The sequence below is a fragment of the Carcharodon carcharias genome, chromosome 20 (genome assembly GCF_017639515.1).
Source record: "Carcharodon carcharias isolate sCarCar2 chromosome 20, sCarCar2.pri, whole genome shotgun sequence".
Taxonomy (NCBI): Eukaryota; Metazoa; Chordata; class Chondrichthyes; order Lamniformes; family Lamnidae; genus Carcharodon; species Carcharodon carcharias.
The window spans coordinates 75,560,208-75,583,551 of NC_054486.1; the positions used below are offsets into that span (position 1 = coordinate 75,560,208).

Consider the following 23,344-nt stretch of genomic DNA (forward strand, 5'->3'; position numbering starts at 1 on the left):
ATCCCACTGCTCGACAAACTGGTGACAGAGCTTGTTTTGTGACCCAGAATTGAACTGCCTCCTGATTCTGTCCTCAGGGCAGGGAGAAGTCCAGCACCGGGAGTAAGATAAAGCAGAAAAGTCAGGAGGGTCTATTTTAAAATAGACTCTGCAAATCTCTAATAATAGCTGTTATGTATTCGACAGTTTGTTGTATCTCATATATATCTGATTTACCTTAGAGCAATGCAGTGATCACACAAATTCTGAGTCTTCAACAGGTTTATTTACAGTACTTTAAAATATTAGAGCAATCAGAGGAGTTCTATACACATACTCTCAGCCCAGATTCCGGAACATTCTTGTATGTTGTCAGTTATTTAGAGGGCTAGCTCCAACTGCAGGCTTAAGCAATCAAATACAATGACCATAGATCAATGAACAGACTAACATTATCAAAAACAGATCAATCAAACAATTGAACACTAGGGCAGAAGGGGCCCAAATCCAGAAGTCCCACCTCCGAATGTGGCACCTACAATTTTCATGGGGGTGGGAATGGGCTTGGGTCGAGATTCATGCATGCGCATTTTGCAGAGGCAGCTGCCCATATAAGTTAACAGCTGGCTTTCCTCATGTGTGATTTTTATGTGAGACATTTATGAAACTTGATGTGCATAGATTAGACCTGGTAGAAGTGGGTCTGAACTTTGTGGATTTGTTTGGATAACCAGGATACCCTTTTGGAGGGTAAGGTACCTATTTGGATATGGTCCCACGACATCTTTGGGGGATGTCACGTGCCCTTTAGAGAGGTCAGGTGCATTTGGGATTGCTGAAAGTAGGCATGAATGTGCATAAAAAGTATGTAACCTCATTGGAACAGTGAAGCTCCTTGGAACTGACAAAAGTGTCAAGATAAACTGTCAAAAGGAGCTGTCAAAATATTTAAAACTCCTGCCCTTTAATGCTTTGAAAAAACTGGTGTGTTAAAAACAATGATTGCTTGCTATTTCACTCTGTTGACATAAGCCTTAGGGTTTTTATTACTGGATTAGTGCTGCATAACTGATTTCACAACTGACTATTATCACAGTAGGGTGCCTGCCATTTCACAGTTTGATTGACAGCTCCAAGTGGTTATGGACTCTTTGAAGTGGGACTATAAATTTCAATGTTTGTTTTTATAAGGGATTATGCAATTGAATGAAATGTCCATTGTCCTAAAGGAGAAAGAACGAATGTTAATGGGTTTTTATGAATATGTTTTTTTAAAAATAGTCTGCAATAGACACGGAGCTTTATTTTATCTAATGTCAGCATGGGTCCTAAGGTCTGCTCATGGTGAATACTGGGTGAATTAGCATGATAGGTGTAAGGGCAAAGGGCAGTGGGTGGTGGGGCATTGATTGGCATGAGATGACATTAAGTTGGCATAGGAGCTATAAAGGGCAATGGGGTGGATGGGGGATATAGATTGGCATAGAGACTACAAAGGGCCATAGGGGTGGAAAGAGGGCATATGTCAGCATAGGGGCTATAAAGGACTGTGGGAGGGTGGAAGAGGGACATAGGTTGGCATGGAGGATATTAGGGCCATGAGGGTTGGCAGAGGGCATGAGGTGGCATGGGTTGGTATGGATGAGGCATGGGAAGGGTGTGGGAGGCTGAGGGGGTGTGAGGGATGGGGGCCTGAAGGGGTGTGAGGGGTGAGGGCTGTTTTCTGCTTTTAAGGCAGGCCTTCCACCCAGCCCGCCTCTGCACCCGGCATCATTCCAGGGTCGCTTGGCCCAACTCCAGGGAACCCTGCCACCCTGGAATGAAAATCTGATGTTTAGTAGACATCTTTAGAAGTCGCGTTCACGCAGCTGGGAATCCTCCTGACTCTGCGCCCCAACTTGCGGACAAAAATCAACCTTTTCCCATTTCAATTAAAGGTATTATTTTGAATTAAATCATTTTGAACAACAAACATGTATACATGAAATAATTTCTTAGAATTCAACTCCTGTTTTCTGTAAGTACAGAAACAACCTTTGAGATATCAAGGTCTCTTAAGTCTGTGATTAGATCTACAATATTGAGGTTGTAGTTCTCTGTGATCAACTTAATGAGGTGGATGATCAACATCACTCAAGAAAAGGAACAATCAAAATAAAAACAAAAATACCTGGAAAAACTCAGCAGGTCTGACAGCATCTGCGGAGATGAACACAGTTAACGTTTCGAGTCCGTATGACTGTAAAATAGAACTAAGGAAAAATAGAAAAGAGGTGAAGTATAAGCTGGTTTAAGAGGGGGTGGGACCGGTAGAGCTGGATAGAGGGCCAGTGATAGGTGGAGATAACAAGGCAAAAGAGAGAGATGGAAATCCTGTTGGAGAGAAGAGCATGCTTTTATCTTAGTGTTTAATTGACTGCCACTTCTCTTCAAGGAATGCCTACCTTGAAGAAGTATTGCTCTTCTCTCTGACAGGATTTCAGTCTCTCTTTTTTGCATTGTTATCTCCACTTATCACTGGCCCTCTATCCAGCTGTACCTGTCCCACCACTCCCCCCCCCTCCTTAAACCAGCTTATATTTCACCTCTTTTCTATTTTTCCTTAGTTCTGTTGAAGAGTCATACAGACTCGAAATGTTAACTGTCTCAAAATACCCTGGTCTCCTTGCTATCAAGTGTCTCATGTTGTCATCCAACAGATAATCATTGGTAGCAAGCAACTGCTTGATCTGCTTTGGACCTGATACAGATGATGCAAGTTTGTGGTTGTGAAAGGGCCATTTGATTTGAATTCAATCTCCAACTTCAAATCATGGTTGGTTTGCGTCTGTTAATTTGTCAAAGTATGCTTTTGTCCTACCTTGTAACTTTGCAATTTCATCTGCTTTCGCTCTGACATTCTCATTGGAGAGCAATGATGGCTTAAGAATGGTCACTGGAATGCGAAAGTTATGACCTATCATAAGTTCAACTAGTGTCTTTCCGGTCATAGAGTGTGGGATGGATCGATGTGTGCGAAGTAAAATGTGAATAGATTGCTTGAATGTTTTCCCCTCCAACATTCTAGCTCTCAGAATGTCCATTATAACCCTGTTGAATTGTTCAGTGCCACAATTTGATTGCGGGTTGTAGCGCGATGGCAAATAGTGATGAATTCCTTAACTTGCTAGGATCCATGAGCTGACTGGGAATAAACAGCTGTCCATTGTCTGCAATGATAGTCTCTGGCAAACCCCATTTTGTAAACAACTTATCTAGAATGTCAATAACTGAAGTGGTTGTTATGGAATTTGTTGTAGCGATTTCTAGCAATTTGCCATATAGATCATGAACAACAAGTAAAAAGACATTATTCCAAGGAGCTGCTTGCACTTCTCTAAAAACATCAACTTGGAGTTATTGCCATGGTTTTGTTGGTCATGGAGTTGGGTGTAGAGTTGTGGGACACAGATTTCTCACTGAGTGTACAAGCTACATGGTTTTTAATGAACTCTTTCATACAGCGACCTATTGATGGCCACCAAACTGCCTCATGGGATCGTTGCTTCATCTCAACAACATCCGGATGTCCCTCATGGGCAAGATGCAATACATGTTACTTTGGTGCTTTCAGGATAACTGCTCGAGTTTGGCATGCAGTACAGTTATCACCAAACAACACTAGTTCATTGTGTACTCTGCAGTACAAGACCAGTTCTTCCTTTATTTCTTAAGGCCACTTGGTTTTTAGGTACTGGCTTACTTTCTACAGTACACTGTTGCTGATTCTGCCTCGAATTTCTCTTGTGTAACAAGATTTGTAATCATGTGCGAGATCACTGCAATCACATAATCTTCAATATTGCATGTTGCTTCACTACCATTGACGCTGTCTGCGCTAGTAGTACTAAGTCTAAGCTTATCAGCTGTTTGATTGCATGAACATGCAAGAGACTTAACCTTGAATTTATACTGATGAAGATGATCTGTCTATGTTTACATGCATAGAGGTCGATGACCTGATCCTGACATAACTAACACTGTAGTTAGCACCTGGTGATCGATGTGGAGAGTGAACTTTCTCTCATAGAAATGCATGTGCCAGTGTTCACAAGCATAGATGCAGGCTAGAGCTTCCCGCTGTCCAGTAGAGTATTTGCATTCAGTTTGCTACAATGAGTATGATGCATAAACGATTTGTCATTTGCTTCCTTCAATGGAATGAGAGTACAACTCCAATTGCACTTACCAAACATCTGTTGTAGCATACGTTTCAGCATGTAGGTTGAAACATACAAGGACTGGCAGAGATGCTGTCTTCGCCTTTAATGTTTCAAACGTTGTTTGCTACGTGATTCCTATTCCCATTGTGCTTTTTTGTTCAATTGTTTCTGAAGAGGCTCCGTGATCTCCGCATACCTAGGAACAAATTTGATAAAAGTTAGTACTACCGAGGAACGATGCCAAGTCTTTCTGGTTAGATGGTGTCAGAATTGCATGAATGGCTTTAATGTTGTCATGTGCAGGCTTTACTCCAGCTGCTGTGAATACCCTAGAAAATTAATCTGGGGTGCCGCGAATATGCATTTGTCCTTGTTGAGCATCAACTTGTGTTTTGCGAGTCGAGTGAGCACCACTGTTAACCATTCTGCATTCGGCTTTGTACCTTCCATGAACAATGACATCATCAATTAGGTTGAATGGTTCCCTCAGCACATGACAGGACTGAAGAAACGATCTTCTAGAATGCGCTAGATGCCTGAACTTAGTCCATAGGGCAGTACCGAAACACACCTTCATGAGTAACAAAAGCTGTAATATATCGGTTTTGTTCTTCTAAAGATATCTGAAGTTAGCTCTGTTGCTTTGTGAAGGCTATGGAGTCATGAAATTATGCTAACAGTTCTTGAATTGTAAGAAGTGGATAGTTGTTTGGAATGATAGTTTGTTGACTGTTTTAATGTTGACGCATTGTCTGTTTGCCATTTTTCTATATAGAAAAACGAACTCTGACATCTATATTTTACGCAATTTTCTCTCATTCCTGCAACAAACACTCTTCAGGCTTATGATGACTCTATTATTCCAGTTTTGGGAATGATCATAGTTACAGTCCACTGCAAAACATCACCCTAGACAGGTTTACTTTCTACGTAGCTAAAGGCAGAAGCCTTATTTTGGGGGGAGAGATAAACTTTTTTGATGGGCTTGGATTCAAACTTGGAAACCCTACTGGTGCATACATGATTAATTTTTAACATGATTAGTGATGCAGACTATGCACACCAGTATTCTTCCTTATTTACTGGATTTGGGGAGATCAAGAGGTACTGTCGTGCCCCTAGTGTTGACAAATCAATTCCACCAGATTCACAAAATTTGAGATGGTTGCCATTTGCAATCCGTGCTGAAGTGTCACAGGATCTGAAATGACTAGAAGCAGATAGTATCATTGAGTGAATCATAATCGCCATGGATGTCAAACCTAGTCATTGCACCTAGTCATTTTGGCTTTGTAACCTCTTTGAACCTAACATGATGGAATCAATTTGGACTACAAAGGTTGTGGTTTTTCCCAAGGTTAAATCATCCTCCATGAGGAGACGTTCCGCAATTCATGGAATTGAAATCTTTTCAATTAATTGGCCACAAATTAGTTAATTGGTTAGTGTATCAAATTTACATGTAGAAGCCAATTGCTGCAATGCTGCCACATATTAATGGGCTCACTATTTCCCTGGGATCTCTGGTATCATTCGATCATCGCACTTTTCTTTGGCCCAAAGTACTTTTCGAGAGCACTTACTGGTATATCAAATGTAGACGTACCTTCTGTGAGCTGCTCAAATATTTGCTGGCCTCCTGCTCCAAGATAATGTATGAGTATCGCTTTTTTATGGATTGCTGCTATATCTGGACCTCCATCCCTAAAGTGAGCAAGTAGGACTTGAATCCCAAAATCCATCATTCCCAAGACTTGGGAGGATGTCCCAGTGAAGAAAGAAATGGTGCTAGGGCCTGTCAATTTAAACTTTTCTCATCCATCTTCATTGTCTCTTTCGTTATATATTCACCGGTGCGAAAACTTGAGGCTGAGCACTGTTGGATGTAGTTATCACACAACAGTTGAGATCTTCCTGAGGTGACCAGTCTGCTTCAAGCTGTCATGCCATTATCTTATACTGAGTTGCATTCTTATAATCCACATTCAGCTTTGAAAACTACTAAGGTACATTGTGAATACAGAGATCCATTCCCAATATACTAATCCATATACCTGTATTATACCATCAAAATTATACTTAAATGGAGAATCCAAAACTAATTGGATTTACACTATGTGTCCTGTAGCCAGCAATAAACTAATAAACGTGGTTAATATGAGACATCTTTTAAAAACTTTTACATAGTTGCATATTTTCTGTGCATCCCTTTTGATTTGAGTACAGTGAATCATTGAAATAATTAATCCTAACATTAGTTAACTCAAAATTGTATTTCTGTAGGGTCGAGTTGCTTGATGAGATGTATATTACAAATTGTCAGTTAACTCAGGAAAGGATTTACTTTCTAAAATTACTGCAGTATCCAGAGGAAATTGCTCAAAACACAACAATTTTGGGCATCATTTAAAAAATGCAGTCAAATGTTAGATGTTATTTTGGGCTATGTAGCTGCAAACTGGCATAAGTGTCTTGCAGAGATTTTGGGACCCTGAAATTTCTTCTAAAAACAAAAAAATTGGACTGCTTGATTTTCTGTGTAAGTTGCAACATCCTAGTAAGATGGCAAGGTTTGGAATGTATGCTTTTTGTGAATGCAATTTTGATGACAAGTGACTAATTATGGCTAAAACCTGCAATTTTCCCTTTTTTTCATTAAAAGAAGTATTTCAACCCAAGTAAAATATATCTCATTGACCTTTATTCCACACAGGCTGTATTAAGGATAGAGAAACACACCATTTTTTATTGCTGACCTCTTTGACTCTACCTCACTTGCCTCCTATGAAACCTACTTCTTTGACCAAGCTTTTGATCACCTGACCTAATACCTCTTGTGGCTCAGTAATGCTCCTGTGAAGTGTTTTGGATTGTTTTATTATGTTAAAGGTGCTATATTAATGTAAGTTTTTGTGTTATTTAATAACAGAACATTGATTGTAAAATTAAATTGTCAAGTTCTAGACCACATCTATTTGATCCGCCATGTAATCTTTCAATTTATTGACCCCTGTTTCACCAGTTTGATAAGGATAAGTTTCCTTCTTAGCTGTTAACAGCCATTAGTTGCTTTACATAGACCATTAAGTCATTTATGAGCAGATCATGATGCACATAGTGTCAAACTACCATCCATTTGTTCCTTAACTCTGTTGACTTGGCCTTGGCCTAGAGTCCAAGAGGCTTACATAACTTGAATTCAATCACCGTCTAATGTCGGGGATGTGAATTGAAGTCACTTGGATTGTTCATGTGACTGGATCCTGCTCACCACCACTATTCAGCATTTCAGACAGTCTATGAATCAACAACGTAACATTAACTTCAGAAATCTAGCAGTTGTTGTGAAAGTCAAATTGAGTTCATTAATATATTTCTCTTTCATAAATCCAGCTGGTCATTCTTTAAATGAGATATTTACAGAGAATTATTTAACAATGATTAATATTGAAAATTAAAATAATAGTATAGCTTTAGTTTACTCCACCTTGCTGCATCTTTCCCCACATTCAAAAGCTTCAGCAAAACCTACCACATCGCTTTTGATTTCCTTTCTGTCCAATTTCTGTCCAAAGTCCGGCCACTGCTCACCACTCCTATAAAGCATCGTGGGGTACTCGTTACGTGAAAGGTGCTGTAAATATAGACTACTGTGTGGAACTTCCCCACCTTTGGACATAATGCACAGTTCTGTATTAGCTGTTGCTGTGACACCTCATTTTACTGAACTGAACATCTTATGTTTAAAATGAGTAGTGTGGTTTAGACCCTATCACTTTATGGAGACTTTCAATTCTTGTAATACATAGCCACTCGGATGATAATAACTTGGTCGCTAGTTATGGGTAACTAAGGTTGAAAGTGAAGCCAGCTGGCTTCATATAAGCTTAAAATAATTTTTAAAAGTTGGGGCGGGGAAAAAGGAAACTAGAAAAAAAAGCTGCAATTCATAACATATAATACTCTTAAAATTATGTCACTGAAGTATTAAGATAATTATATTAAATGAACAGAAATGTGTAGGGTAGAAAAGGACAAACTTGCAGACCCTGGAAATTTGAAACATAAAATGGGAACTCTCATGATACTCAGCAGGTCAGGCATCGTCCATTGAGAAAACACAAAGCCACTTATATTTCAGGCATAGTCTACTTCATAACTTTGGGAAGTCCCTAGTTTAAATATTAAGGCCTTTAATGAGCCTTGTGCACGGTTTCTATGCAGGCCCCCCATGCCCTTCATGCTAGCCAGCTATATTGAGATATGCTAAGGCACCTCAGACACATTGCAAAGCTCAGGTCTCCATGGCCATTAATACAGCAACTGGGAGTCTGATGCACTTCAAAAAGGTGGATCCCTTTATCACTCTCTTTCACCCACCCAACTACAATGTGAAGCAATTGACCATAGTATCTGGCGGAAAATGGCTAATCTGAAGAAAATAAATAAAATTGCTGGCTTTTCAGAGCCTTATTTTCAGTATATAGTTAAAACCATATTTCCTTTTGATTCTTGGCTGTTTCATTAACTACTAAATATGCACTTAATTAGAAATGATTTTGACATTGGATTTTGCCATCCCAGCGCATGTTAGGTGGGGGGAAAAGAAGGATTACCGATCCTATTCCCGGCCTCTGGTATTTTCAAAGGTGCAGGATAATGGGGCAGGTTGCAGTCCCTCATGCAGCAATCCCAACACTGGCTGCTGCATTGTGGGATGGTAATTTCAGACCCCTCGCCGTTTACGTGGAGTCGGCCTGACTTCTGAAGGATACGTGGTTCACGCCAGCTCAGAGGTGTCATGAAACTTGGGGGAAGCCTGTTCTAGTGTCTGGAATCTTTTGATAGATAAGTTTAAAAAATGTTGCTAACTTCACATCTCATAATGTAATGCTGTATAATAAATACGTTTTTGAATGCAGTGAGTGATGATAGAGCTTTGTTTAGAAAAGGTAAGTGACCATTAAATTGAACAGCATTGTGAAAATGGAAAAGTCTTCAGATGCATAAATTTATCCAGTGGATAAAGTGCTCGTTTGCATTGAACAGTATTGAGATTCAATTTTTACTGTGTCAGTTGCACTCTGTGCTTTGATCTTTTCATCAATTGACAGGTTAGCCATCTCTTCAACCTTTGAAGCAGTGCAACAGGTGGTCATCTGTTCCACTACTTCAAAGACTTTAAGGTTTTCAACTCTGGAGGCTTTGTTGACATAGCTGTGCAATGGAATCATATTATGAATGCTTGGCTGAGCACCAACCCCCATTATTGGCTTCAGCATAGCAGGGATTATTGATACAGCTCTCAAGGGGACTATGAGCTTTGTTCAGATTGGCAGCAGTTTTATGAACTCCTGAGAGGATAACTTTTTGGAAGAGGTTTTTAATTGTTTATTTGTTTATTTTTGCAGTTTTATGACCGCTTAATAGCATTAAAGTTTCTCGTGTAGTTTGAAGAGGATTAAGGCTTTTTCAAGTGGAGATTGAATGGCTGATTGTTTGTTTTGACAGTTTCATGAGCATCTCAAAGTCTTCTCAATGTTATTATAGGATTCATGATTTCTGTCCATAGTGGATACTGGGTGAGTGGGCATGGGGGATGGGGTGGGATGGAAAATATGGAAGGGTACATGGGGGTACAGAGAGGGAATGGGGAATATGAGCAGTGCATGGGGGATATGGGTGGCATGGGTTTATGTAGAGGGCAAGGGAAATGAGGAGGCAGCAGGTACATGAGGAGGCAATGGGATATGAGTGGGCATGGGGTTATGGGGGGCAAGCATTGAGAACCAGGTTGCCAGTCATCATAATTCTCCATCTTGGCTATGTAGATTTATTGATTAACATTCCTGTTCAGTTTACGGATGATCTTGGGTATCAATTCCCTCCTAGCAAACTGCCAGTCAGACACTTTCTGTCTTCAGAAACTTCACTCCAACAATTACCAAACAGTGAATCTGACTCATTGACACTTGCTGCCCATCTATTGATATTAGTTTTGTTTGATTATGGGGAGAAAGGAGTTAAGGTGGGGGCATGGGGCTGGGTGGTAGGTAGGGGTGTTTGGGGCTGGGTGGGGAGTGAGGGCTAGGGTACATAACATTCATGTACAGATGATGGCCCACTGCCCTTGTAAACAGAAGCCAGCCTTCTAACCTGCCCACCTCTGAATCTGGCCATCTCAGGCCTGCTCCAGGAAGCAACGGCCTCAATTCCAGTTAGCCCCACCGCCCCATCGTGAAATTAGCATGCACGGGCACTGCTAGGCAGGAAGCAGGACTGCAACATCGGGAAATCTCGCAACCTGCGATTCCCACCTCAAAGGGAAAATTCCAGCTAATATTTTCAACGACTGAAAAGCCATTTGTATCCTAAAAGTTTATTTTGGAATCAGTGGACAGCATATGGGGAAGGTAAGGGTCTTCAGGCATCATAGATTCAAAATGGTTCTAATGTATGTTTCTGGGGATATAAAAATATCAAAAGATGTGAACATTCTGACCTCAGTGTGCAAATTTTCTGAAGATGTAAAGGGACTCTATCTTAAACATACATTACAATTTAAATAAGCTATTAGATATAAATGGACCCAGTCAGAAAAACAAATGAAACCTGGCATTGTCTGATGGAATCTTTTGCATCTATGAACACAAACCATATAAAAGAGTTTTAATGAGGGAGCAGACAGGAAGAGCATCAGTCACATTCGTAGTGTCATACAGAAAAAAGTGGAAATTTTTCTTAATGTTATGATGTGTATATTGTGATCATTGTTAGATATTTCAGGTGACAATCACTAACATAACTTTACATGATGGAAAGGTCAAGCTATTTTTGCTACAGTAATTGTGTTTACTCTGCTTTCACAACTTGCCTATTCTGTGGTATTATTTCCTGACATTTTAACTTTTTAAATTTAATTTTTGTTCAAATTGATCCTCTGCTAATTACCAATATTTGCAGGCAAAGCTTTCAAACTCATTCCCACGATTGTCTAGGAAGAGCTGCTCAGAAACAGCTGATTGAGCATGTTATGATGTTATCTTTGGTATCTGCAGTACAGGCTACTTCAGCTGTTCACTTTTCCCCCATTGAAATTCTATTCTCTGGTAATTTGATGAAAATGATGTGTTAAGTGCAAAGCCTATGACTTCTGAATCCTGAAATAGAACAGAATTATGCGATTCTGCAACTATTTTTGTTCCTAATTTTTACGCTGAATGAAGGGGTATTTTATTTCTATTTGGCGGCCAGATGACGGAATGATTATTGTTCAGGTTGAGAGCAACTTGAGCACTTCACAAGAATAACTGTAGTTAACCAATACAAATTTGATCACATGGCATTCAATGATGGCTGGTATCTGTTTTTTGAGAGTCCCATTTTTTTATCTTGGCTGAGTTGGTAGCGGTCTCACCTCTAGGTCAGAGAGTTGTGGGCTCAAGCCCCATCCAGTTTTTGAGTGTGAAATCTTGGCTGAACTTCAGAGCACTACCTGAGGGAGTGCTGCATTTTTAGCTGTGATCCTTTTATTGAGACATTACATTGAAACTTCATCTGACTATTCTAGTTTTGGCGGATGTTAAAGATCCCATGGCACGCTCTGAACAACACTAAGGAATTCTCCTGAAGTCATTGCTAACATTTTCTTCTCACCTTTAACAGTGACTACACCTCAAAAGAAATCCATTTTATCAGAAGCTGTTTGGATTATCCTGAGAAGGGTGCTAATGTATTTTTGTTTTCTTTCCAAAATATACTTTATTTACAAAATTTATTACAAAATATTTCAACTTGAAAATTGTAGGAAATGCCATAAAATTTGAATTGTCTCTATGTGGTATGTTCCACTCTTCGGTGCCTCTGATACAATTGTAATTCTCTTGATATTTACAAGATAAATTCCACTTCAGGCATGCAGCCTGGGAGCAAAACATTTCAAATTAAGAAATTACAGAAGGCTGGGGTGCTAAATAGATTCTCTCCCTCTTTATTTCTCTCTCCCCAGTCACCCTTTCTCTTTTTACCACTGGATTTTTCCATGTCACATACCTTTCCTAGTTGAGATAGGGGGCAGTGACATGTATCTAGGCCTGAAACCAACCAGTGGAAAAAAGTGTTCAGTGGAAAATCACCTTCAGTTACACTTTTTACTCATTCTCCTAAAGTCCTATTAAATGCTTTTCCATTAGAATCCAGTTATAATAGGCAACTTCCTGATTTGGGACTCTCCAGCATCAACCCTGATCTTTTGCATCAGTGTCCCATCACAATGATGCTGATTTTAAAGTGTGTTCATTACTCCACTTCCAAGTACTAGTGTCAGGTTTTTGGATCTGTGTTGACATTATATTATACCACTAAGTGGAAATACAGTTGTTTTGTTTGTAGCATTTCAGGGATCTGTCCAAGTTCACTGGCTCTCTAAGTCAATCTATTCACTCTAATTCCAAATTCTGCAGGGAATAGGGTCAAATTACAATGGAGAGAGAGGGAGAGGTAATTGGTTGTTCTACAGGCTACACAGTGGGTTACTTCCTTTATCACTGATCCTGAGTTGAACACAAAACCACTTGTCCCAGCCAGGGAAAAATTCCTCAGTTCCTCACTGGGGTTCTGGATAAGGTCAGCAAGGTACATGAGAGTAAATTTATGATCCCTGTTCCCAGTGGGAAGCCATGTTTAAGAGGAGTGCAGGTCAGAGATAGAGAATGGGCTACAGAACTACAATGCGGATTCTCAGGCTGCAGCCCCTACCCCCCCCCCCCCCCCCATCCTCCCATCCACCAAGCCATTCCTTTCATGTACAGCCCTGTTTTGGGAGCATTGCATTGGTGAATGTGCCATATAATCTACACTTTACTATAAATATATATCTAGTTGGTCTGTTGTTGGCTGAATTTTATGGGCACTGTCTTCCCCGCCTCCCAAGTCATTAAACATCAGGCCGCCCACCACAATATTATGCTGGAAACAGCCTTAATTGTGTCAGAATGGGACTTCAACCCTCATCTGGGAGGAAGTCCTGTCCTCAAGAGCTGCAGGCCATTCTGATTGGCTAGCAGATCTGTAGCAGTGCCAAGATAGAGTGGTGGCCACTGCTGGGACTAGTCAGCTCCCAAGAAAGAAGACCGATAGAGCCAAGACTTAAAGGTAAACCTGGCATTTTGGACGGGCCTGACTGGCAGACCCCAGCGAGTTGCTGGGGGGTGTGGCTTTGAGAGGCTGGGGGGAGTTATAGGATGGAGTGATCTTATGGGTTTGGGGGAGGGGTGCTTTTGATGGCTACAGCATACACCCCAAAGGCTGTACCCCCCTCCCTGCCCGATAGCAGCCCATGCAGTGAAGGCTGCTGGGCCACCTGCTTTCCCCCGCTGAAAGTAAAGTAGTGACAGAGGTGGAATAAGATCCTTCACAGGCCATTAAATGGCCACTTAAGGGCCTCAATAGGCGGCGGGAAGGCCACACTCTTTATTTTGAGAGGCTCCGCCTTCAAATAGGCCAATAGGGGCCGTAAAATTGAGCCCAATGAATTCCATGGTGCAGAAGCTTTTGTGAAGAAAAAATATAAAAGAAGGACATCAATTGTTGTGAGCATATAGCAAGTGCTATATGCATGCGTGCATGCAGTTGAACTAAGAATCAATTTTAAATGCTGTAAGTTATGAAATAAAGTAAAATGGCGTAAAACAATGTGTAGATTTATAATGACATATGACATTCTAAGCCAGGAGAGCCCATGGGTATTTTTCGTAAACTGTTGCTTGTTGATGTGCAATATCAATTTTATCCTGAAGTGACAATAAGGCTATTGACCACTGGACTTTGCAGAAATGTAATGCATTCTCTTATTTAAATGCTTACCAATAAACTTTCCTTTTTGTGAAATCCACATCGAAGGATCCCCTAAACGTAGAGGAGAACCAAACTGATATTTGACTTGTACAATCAAGAACAAAGAAATTTGATGTGCTAACCATTCCAAAATACTTTACAGCGAAATCTATTTATTCTCTTGTCACAGTTGAACAGTGGCATTACAGCTCTAACATAGTTGTCGTCTTTTATCGCTTATATTGAAAAGTACTTTGCCTCCCTCCCTGGACTTACACTCATATATATTGATATTTGTAGGAGTGCTGCTTTCTTAGATGGCTAATTTTCATTCTCCTTTTCAGTGAACAGAGCATCTGCCAAGCACGGGCCTCGGTTATGGTCTATGATGATTCAAGCAAAAAGTGGGTCCCAGCCAAACCTGGACAACAAGGGTTCAGCAGGGTCAACATCTATCACAACACCTCTAATAATACCTTCAGAGTTGTTGGACTGAAACTACAGGACCAACAAGTAAGTAGAAGGGATTGACTTAGCCCTGACAACCACTTTGTGAGTCTTGAAGTTTGAATGAGTCAAGATGCAACAACCCTGCTTGAGTTCTTAGAATATTTAGGAACAAGGTGTAGATCTTTCCTTCCAGTAGAACGTTTACAACTACAGTGTCATTGATTCTACCTGATTTATCCAAGTTCCCACTGGAGCTGGATAGCCATACCTCTACAAAGAAAAAGCTCTGTATTGCGCGTGCCTTCACAGAATCACAGAATCTTAACAGTACAGAAGAAGGCCGTTTAGCCCATCACATCTGCAGCAGCTCTCCAAATGAGTATTATGACCTAGTGCCATTTCCCTGCCTTTTCCCCGTACCCTTGCACATTGTTTCTATTCAAATAATCATCTAATGTCCTCTTGAATACCTTCATTAAGCCTGCCTCCACCACACTTCCAGGCAGTGCATTCCAGACCCGAACCACTCGTGTGAAAAAGTTTTCTCTCATGTCACACTTCCTTCCTTTGCAAATCACTTTAAATCTGTGCCCTGTCGTTCTTGATCCTTTTACAAGTGGGAACAGCTTCTGCCTATCTACCCTTTACCACCCCCTCATGATTTTGAACATCTCTATCAAATCTCCCCTCAGCTTCTTTTCTCCAAGGAGAACAGTCCCAACATTTCCAATTTACCCCCATAGCTGAAGTTTCTCATCCCTGGAACCATTCTTATAAACCTCTTCTGCACTGTCTCCAATGTGCTCACATCCTTCCTATAATATGGTGCCCAGAACTGTATCAGTGTTCCCTTAATGCTGAAGATAATTGGGCAAAGGTTCCATGATATCAATATAGAAACACAAGGTAAATTATTCAGCCCTGATCAGTTGCAATGTACAGGTATTTCTGTGGTCCAATCAAGACTGTCCATTATATTGCATAAATTATTTAACCATCTCAAGTCAATGCTTGTTCTTCCAAATTAGAATCATAAAAGTTTGTAATATAGAAAAAGGCCATTTGGCCCATCCTATTTTGCTAGCAAGTGTTGTCCAATAAAAATCCCTAATTAGCCACAGTTTTAGCCTAATGTTAGTAGAAAGCGCCTTAGAGCTATTTCAACATTACTCAGTGTGATACTCTGCCTTCTTTCTCTTTTAGCAAAGTTGATAATTCTAGCATAAATTTAGGCAACTTCTAGATTTTTATCCAGCAGTTGTAAGTGGTACTTTGATTTCATCAGAGTTGCTGAGAATGTTGACTCTCACAATCAGACCTGCTCCTACTTTCCATTCAGCTTCTATTTGGATGCTGCTGGCCCTTTGCCGTGATATGCTTCTGTTACAGCTGCATGTTATTGGTTGGGTTTACATTCTTCTGCTGTCCTGGGACAGTTATTAATCACAATGACAGCTCCCCTCTCCACTCCACTTTCTAATAGAAAGGATAATTGAGCGGGATATATAACGGCAGCTGATCTCGCCTGGTTTATGGCCCTGCTGAAGTTGAATGTTCCAGCACATGATATTGGTGTTTTCTTGATACTGAAGTCCAACATGTTCATCCATGTTGCATATCATTTTAGCAGCAACCAAGGAAGTTAAACACACACAACAAAGAACACATGCACACAATGGGCGGGATTTAAATTCCGTTTCATTTTATCATTTTATCATGAAATGCACGCGAAGGTTATGGTATACATTCATACTGTGAGTATGAGTATTAAAACCACACATCCAAAAACCGTCTCTCACTCATTTTTTAATTAATCAAAAATGCAGTTAGCCACCTCTGGATTCCCTTTCAGCAACATGGGGCAAGTGGCTAACATGCTGGGCAACTCTCTCCTAAAGCCATTCAAAATTAAACCCACTGCCCATCCTCTTCTCTCCCCATTTAGTTCCATTCATAACCAGATATTCACCCAGTTCCTTTCTATATTAAAAGAGCATCTAGTACTTCTGTTGGGTTTTATTCCACATACCCAGTACTCGGTGAGGAGAAAATTCTACTTGTGTCCCTTTTCAATCTTCTTTCCTCTACTGAAAACAAGTTAAATTCTGTGAGCCTCACTTCATTACTTAAATTAATCCTGAATTATTTAGCTTTTCAGAACTGCACTCTCAATTTCCAAGCACATCCCTGCCAGAGGCCCACCTTACACCCATGGCCAATTCCTGAGAGAGTTATGCTACTGAACTGCCGAAAGATATTTAAACTGTCCTTTACTCAGGGGGAAAGCATAGTTAACCTTGTAGATTTTCAGGGTCTTGTTTCTTTTTCTAGTGTGGGATAAGAGCCCAAAGAGCAGTGCATGATTTTTATTCTAATGATGCCACATCCATGCATACAATGGCAGGGTTAGCGGAATACCTGTGCTCATGACCCGAAGACTTTCAGGGCTAGAAAGTATTGAGTTTTATGCTGATGATCCAAAAGCGTTCTTCAGTCTCTCTGTCATTTCATAAATCACGGATGCATTATACACACAGCATCTCTACTAACAAGGAATTTTCTAGTTAAAAAAAATTGTAGAAGAATGTCTGGTAATGATTCAACTGTAAACAATGACTTACCCTCTTTTGTCTGCTGTCTATTACAGCATCGCCAAAAATGGGGAGCCTTCACATTCTTTTACTATGTTGTCATAATGTTGTTGGAATGTTTCCCATGGTGTACCCTTTTAAATATGTGTGCTTGATAACTAAGTTTATCTTTAATAACCTGTGTAAATAAGCTGTATGTTTATTAACTGGATAGAGCAGTTCTTGACTTAATGTGGATTTTCTGGACCGAAAGTAATTTTTTCACAGAACAAATGTAAGCATTAATTATAAAATTGGGCAGCATTGCTTGGGCTGTGGATTGGCAAAGGTCACATAAACAAGTTGCCCCCTCCATCTGCTCAGAGATGCATAGTATGGTTATCAAAAGATACTTGCTAAAAACTTGCATTTTTGTAAGGTTAATAGAATTCCACTCAAGTTGATTAGACTATTCCACAAGTTTAATGGACTATTTCAGAAGGAAGGCGACAAAGGCTCAAGTTGTATTTCTGAATTTTTCTTCATGATTTTTCTGAAAATTCTGCTGTTGATTTTGAGAGTACATTGTACAATGGAACCTGACTATTCCACCATAGAGGAAAAGGTAATTGAAAGTTCCAGTAGTAGATAGTTGAGGAATAGCAAATAACAATGATGGTTACTGCTCTAAATTTTAATTGCTTCTTGCTTCAATCCCCGCTAACTGAACTCCCCTCTAGTGCTTTGTTCATGCTAGCTTTGGAACAGCTGATTCTTTCAGGAATGATCAATGAGATGCTGCCAATTTAAAAAATCAATACAAGAGCGTGGCAGTATCAGTGTACACCATGCCAGAGAGGGCGTGGTCCTATACCAGCTGTTGTTAGATTCACCATGCTGTCTGCTCACCAGCTCAGGAACACATTTAAACAGGTGGACTGTATACCCATCTCAAAATGGGCTTTGTTGTGACACTTGAATGGGTTCATGGGAGTGAACGCATGCTGCCTCTGTTACTTCCTTACGTAACTAGGACAACAGTAGTCTGCATCAGGAAAGACGTGTAGGAAGCTTCGAGCCAAACTGTCCCAAAACTCACTCACATAACTGATTGAAGTATAATGATGAAGATGGTGAAGGACAAACTAAATGCTGGCAGCACATATTTGTCTTCCATGATCTGCAAAAATTCTATGAAGGTTGTGGGTTCGGAGGTGCTGCCAAAGATGCCATGGTGAATTGTTGCAGTGTATCACACTGTACACTCTGCAAACACATTATGCCCATGTTGGAGGAAAGTGGATCGTTAAATAGACTGTATTGTCCTGATTGGTGTCGAGCTTCCTGAGTGTTGTTGCAGCAAAACCTATCCAGGTGAATGGAGAGTTTTCCATGTAGATGGTGGAGAAGCTTTGGGGAGTTGAGAAGTGAGCCACTCACCTGCTCTAGTAGCCATATTATTTATATGGCTGGTCTAGTTGAGCTTCTGGCCAATGATGGTGGAGATTTCAGCAATGATAACACCATTGAATTTTAAAGAAAGGTGGTTAAGCTCTCTGTTGTTAGAGATGGCACTTGTATGGCGTGAGAGTTACCTGCTAATTAAGAGCCCAACCCTGTTGCCTGGGTTTTGCTGGATGTGGACATGGATTGCTTCATGCTCTGAGGAATAGAGATCAATGCTGCAATCATCAGCATTGAGCCCCAATTACAATCTTGTGTTTGAGGGAAGATCATCATTGGGCCATGGATATTGCCCTGAGGAGCTCCTGTAACAATGTCCTGAAGTGGAGTTGATTGGCCCCCAAAATGGTAATTTTCATGTTTGCCAGTTGCTGCTTCAAGCATGCTTTTCTACATTTATTGAACCCAGTGTTAGTCATCTGGCATGATGAAGATGATGGAGAAGAGATTGATATGTCAGGTGATGTTGTGCTCTGATACACTTGCGATGCTGCTGATGGCCCACAGCGCCTCACAAATTCCCAGTCCTGAGCTGCTGAACCCTGCTTAACATGGTGGTAGTGGCCACAGTATGATGGAGGGTCTCCTCAGTGTTAAGATAGGACTTGGTCTCTTTAAGGGCTAGATGATCACACTTAACCATACATGTCATGGATCTACCAGTAATAGACAGACACCACCACAACATGTAGATTGGTGAGGACACAGTCAAACAGGTTATTCCGTCCTTCCGATTCTCTTACTTCCTGCTGGAACCCCTTTCTAGTAGCTAATCCCCTCAGAACTTGGTCACTGGTAATACTACAGAGTCTCTTTAGGTGGTGAATATTTAAGACCCCACCCGGTGTACATTCTGTACCCATGCTATCCTAAGTGCACCCCCAAGTGGTCAACATCAGCTGAGGGAAGGCAGCAAATGGTAATCAGCAGGAACTTTTCTTGCCCATGTTTGACCTGAAGCCTTCTTGGGATATGGAGCCAATGTTGAGGGTACCCAGGGTCACTCCCACCCGACTCTTTACCACTATAAGACCTGTCCTATTAATGGGTTAGAACATACACAGTGAGGGTGCTGGAGGAGTCTGGGACATTGACTAATAACTGTGATTCTGTCAGTCTGGCTTAATTGAACTGAATTCAGATTCTCAGACTGTCATTGGTGGGATTTGAATTTACATTCTCTGATTTACTAATCCAGGCCTCTGGACTGCTAGTCCAGTGACATAACCTAATATGCTACACACAATTCATGAAACACCATGCACATCCCAAAGAACTCCAAATTAATGAGATCTCTTATAGTGAAGTTCAGCAGAAAGTGAAGGTATATTGGGGGTTTTAACAATGGAAAGTTGCCTCATAACCTGGTGCTTCATATTTTTAAATCATAGAGATTAACATCAAGCAAAATATGCACATTTTCCACTCTGTTTATTTTGCTATTCCTAGTTTGTGCTTTAGCAAGTGTGGGAAGATAATTGATCCAAAATTTAGGACAAGAAATTGTTATGTATTCGCTTTATCTCTCTTCTAATTAGTTTTGCTATCCCCTCAAAACAAATCTCTATGTATCAGTTTTGTTTTGCTCCTAATCAAATAGTTAACACATTAATTCTAACGCATGTCCAACAAAGATTAAAATCATGATATTTACTGTACCCCTGGCTCTCCTCATGCTTTTATCTGTATGTGCACACTGCAGCCACACATTTCTCTCTGTCTGTGCTCTGATCTTTGAAAGCATCATAGAATACAGCTACACTTATTAGTGATATGGGCTTACTTATATCAATAGATTGATTTATTTACTGATAAGTATGAAATAACTTGCTTTTGATGAATGGTACCCTCATGAGAGATAAGAGTGCATCAATTTCACATCAAACAAAAATGTATACAGCTGTTTAAAGTTCCCCCAACATTCCCTGGTTGTGAAATTGTGCAAGTGATCTGCACCCTACATTCTGCTAATTCTGTAATGTAATCAGCCCCTAGAAAGTATACAAGAGCAGTCAAGATTAATTCACTATATAATCATTCCCTTCCTCCCTGTGGGAAAGGGCTGGAGTTAGGAACTCACTGTGAATGGACCAAATGTGTTTTACCACCCTGTGCTACCGTGCATTGATGTATAAAAGGCACTGGACTGTAACATTGGTAAGTACTGTAAAACATTTTTAAGGGGTAGAGCATGTTGACAATGGTAATACTTAAATGCTGAAGGAAGCTATTTGATAGCTGACAGCCCTTTGATTACATGAGTCCTAAAAATAGCTATGCTGTTGAAGCGTGGATGGTATGTCAAGTTGTGAATACATTTTCAAAGCTTTAACTATGTGAATGAGTCATTCACGGATGATTAATGCAACAGGCTATAAAACAAAAGGTCATATTAAATCATCCAAGTGCAATATAGCTTTTTTTAAAAAAAAGTGTTCACAGTAAAAGCAAAACTACTTGTACTTAAAAGGAAGTTACTGCTTCAGAAATTAATGGAAAAAATTCTACATGGATCACTTATGCTGCAAAATGGAGCTCACTTAAGAACATAAGAAATAGGGGCAGGAATAGACCATACACCCCTCAAGCCTAGTCCACCATTCAAAATGATCATGGCTGATCTTCGACCTCAACTCCAATTTCCTACCCACTTCCCATTTCCCTCGATTACCTGAGACCAAAAATCTGTCTATTTCAGCCTTAAATGTGCTCAACAATAGAGCATCCACAACCCTCCAGAGTAAAGAATTCCAAAAATTTCAGAACCTTTGAAGAAATTTCTCCAAGTTTCAATCCTAAATGATTGATCCCTTATTTTGTGCCCTGTGTTCCATATTCCTCAGCCAGGGGAAACAACTTCCAGTGTCTACCCTGTCAAGCCCTTTCAGAATCTTATATGTTTCAATGAGATCACCTCTTCTTCTAAACCCCAGAGACTATTGATCCAATTTACTCAGCCTCTCACCATTGACAATTCTCACATCTTAGGATCCAGTCTAGTGAACTTTTGCTGCACCACCTCCAGCGCAAGTACATCCTTCCTTAAATAAAGAGACCAAAGCTATGCATAGTAGTCTAGGTGTGGTATCACCAAGGCCCTATCCAATTATAACAAGACTTACAATAAAGAGAACATGTCATTGGCCTTCCTAATTGCTGGACCTGCACGCTAACTTTCTGTGTTCCTTGCATGGAACACCAAGTCTCTCTCAACATCAACAGTTACAAGTCTCAAGCTAGTATTCCGCTTTTCTATTGTTATGACCAAGGTGAATAACATCATATTTCCCCACCTTATACTCCATCTGCCACCTTGTTGCCTACTCACTTAACCTTTTTATATCTCTTTGCAGCCTCTATGAGGCCTCTTGAAAGCTTACATTCTCATCCAGCTTTGTATCATCAGCAAACTTGGATACATTACTCTCAGTCTCTTTGTCCAAGTCATTAATATAGATTTTAAACAGCTGAGGTCCCAGCACTGATCCTTGTAGCTCCGCTAGGTATATTCTGCCAAATTGAAAATGCCCTGTTTATCCCTAGGGCTGAATCGTTCCAGATTTGCACTAAGTGTGGTAGCAGGCGGGAGAAAGGACATTTTGCCCTCTGGCCGCAATGACAGGTTTTCACGCCATATCGTCCTATTCCCAACTCATTAAATATGCATTCCTGGGAGACACAACGGGTCACTGATTCGCCTGCCCCACCATCACCTCAGGCCTTCAGTAAACCAGTCGCCATATTTAAAGGCCATCCCTGCAAAGAGCTGGCACTCTTCAAAGGATAGGAAGCTACCACAAACTGATGGCTGCCAAAGGGAGGAAGCATGCTGCCCCCAGATTTAGCGATGCCTCCTTGAAGCGCCTACTGGACGCAGTGAAGACCCACCATGATGCCCTCTACTCTCACTCTCGGCGAAGGCCAGCAAGCAAGATCATCAATCCAGCATGGGAGGTAGTGGCAACAATGGTCAGCGCCTATGCTGTGCAAAAGAGGACAGCCACCCAGTGCGGAAAGAGGATGAATAGTCTTATCTATTCCACCAGGGTATTCTCATCACTCTCAACTCTAACACTCTCAAACTAATCACATCCACAGGGATCTCACATCCTCAAGAGACAACACCATTAACCCTCGCACACACCCTCACTTCTCCGTCAGGCTTATCTCCTCTGGAGCTCACATCCCCATCCCATCCATGGCTCCACTTGCCACACATACATTCCATGCAGTGCCATGTGTCCTGCTCACACACTCTCCATCTGTTTTCATGCAGGAGAAGCTGGCTCACAACAGCTGGGAGAGGTATCAGACTGGAGGTGAAGTGGCCCACATTAGGCCCCTCACTCACTTTGAGGAGCGTGCCATCATGCTGACTGGTGAGGATGTGGACCATGCCTGCGGTGAAAGTGAGGCGAGCACCCATGTGAAGATCCTGCAACACATCATCCCTCTCTCAACGCAACTGTGAGTGCTCTCTCTCCTGCTTTTGGCTCTGCTGCCATGCACTAATTATCTCTACTTTGGTTCACAGGGAGCTCTGCCCAGTGACCGAAACCCTCAGCCAACCAGTGGCTCAGCTCCATCCAGAACCGCATGTCCAGTGAAGAGGACACTTCATCCTTTGAAGACCTGGAAATAAGCAGCCTGGAAGACCCGTCACAGTGCTTAGAACATGAAAACATAAGAAATAGGAACAGGAGTAGACCATTGGGCCCCTCGATCCTGCTCTGCTATTCAATAAGATTATGGCTGATCTTCTTGTGCTTTGATTTCCACATTCTCATCTAACCCCGATAACCTTTGATTCCCTTGCCTGAAGTAGTCCATGTCCAAATGCAGCAA

General features: G+C 41.0%; 1 protein-coding gene across 2 annotated transcripts in view; it reads left to right on the forward strand.

Annotated features, from left to right (window-relative positions):
- LOC121292193 (ena/VASP-like protein) overlaps positions 1 to 23,344 on the forward strand; it is a 248,366-nt gene that overhangs the window by 85,208 nt on the left and 139,814 nt on the right. For both annotated transcript variants that reach the window (XM_041213864.1, XM_041213865.1), the window contains exon 2: positions 14,360 to 14,528. In XM_041213864.1, the coding sequence (XP_041069798.1) occupies positions 14,360 to 14,528 (169 nt within the window). The remainder of the gene's footprint in view (positions 1 to 14,359; positions 14,529 to 23,344) is intronic.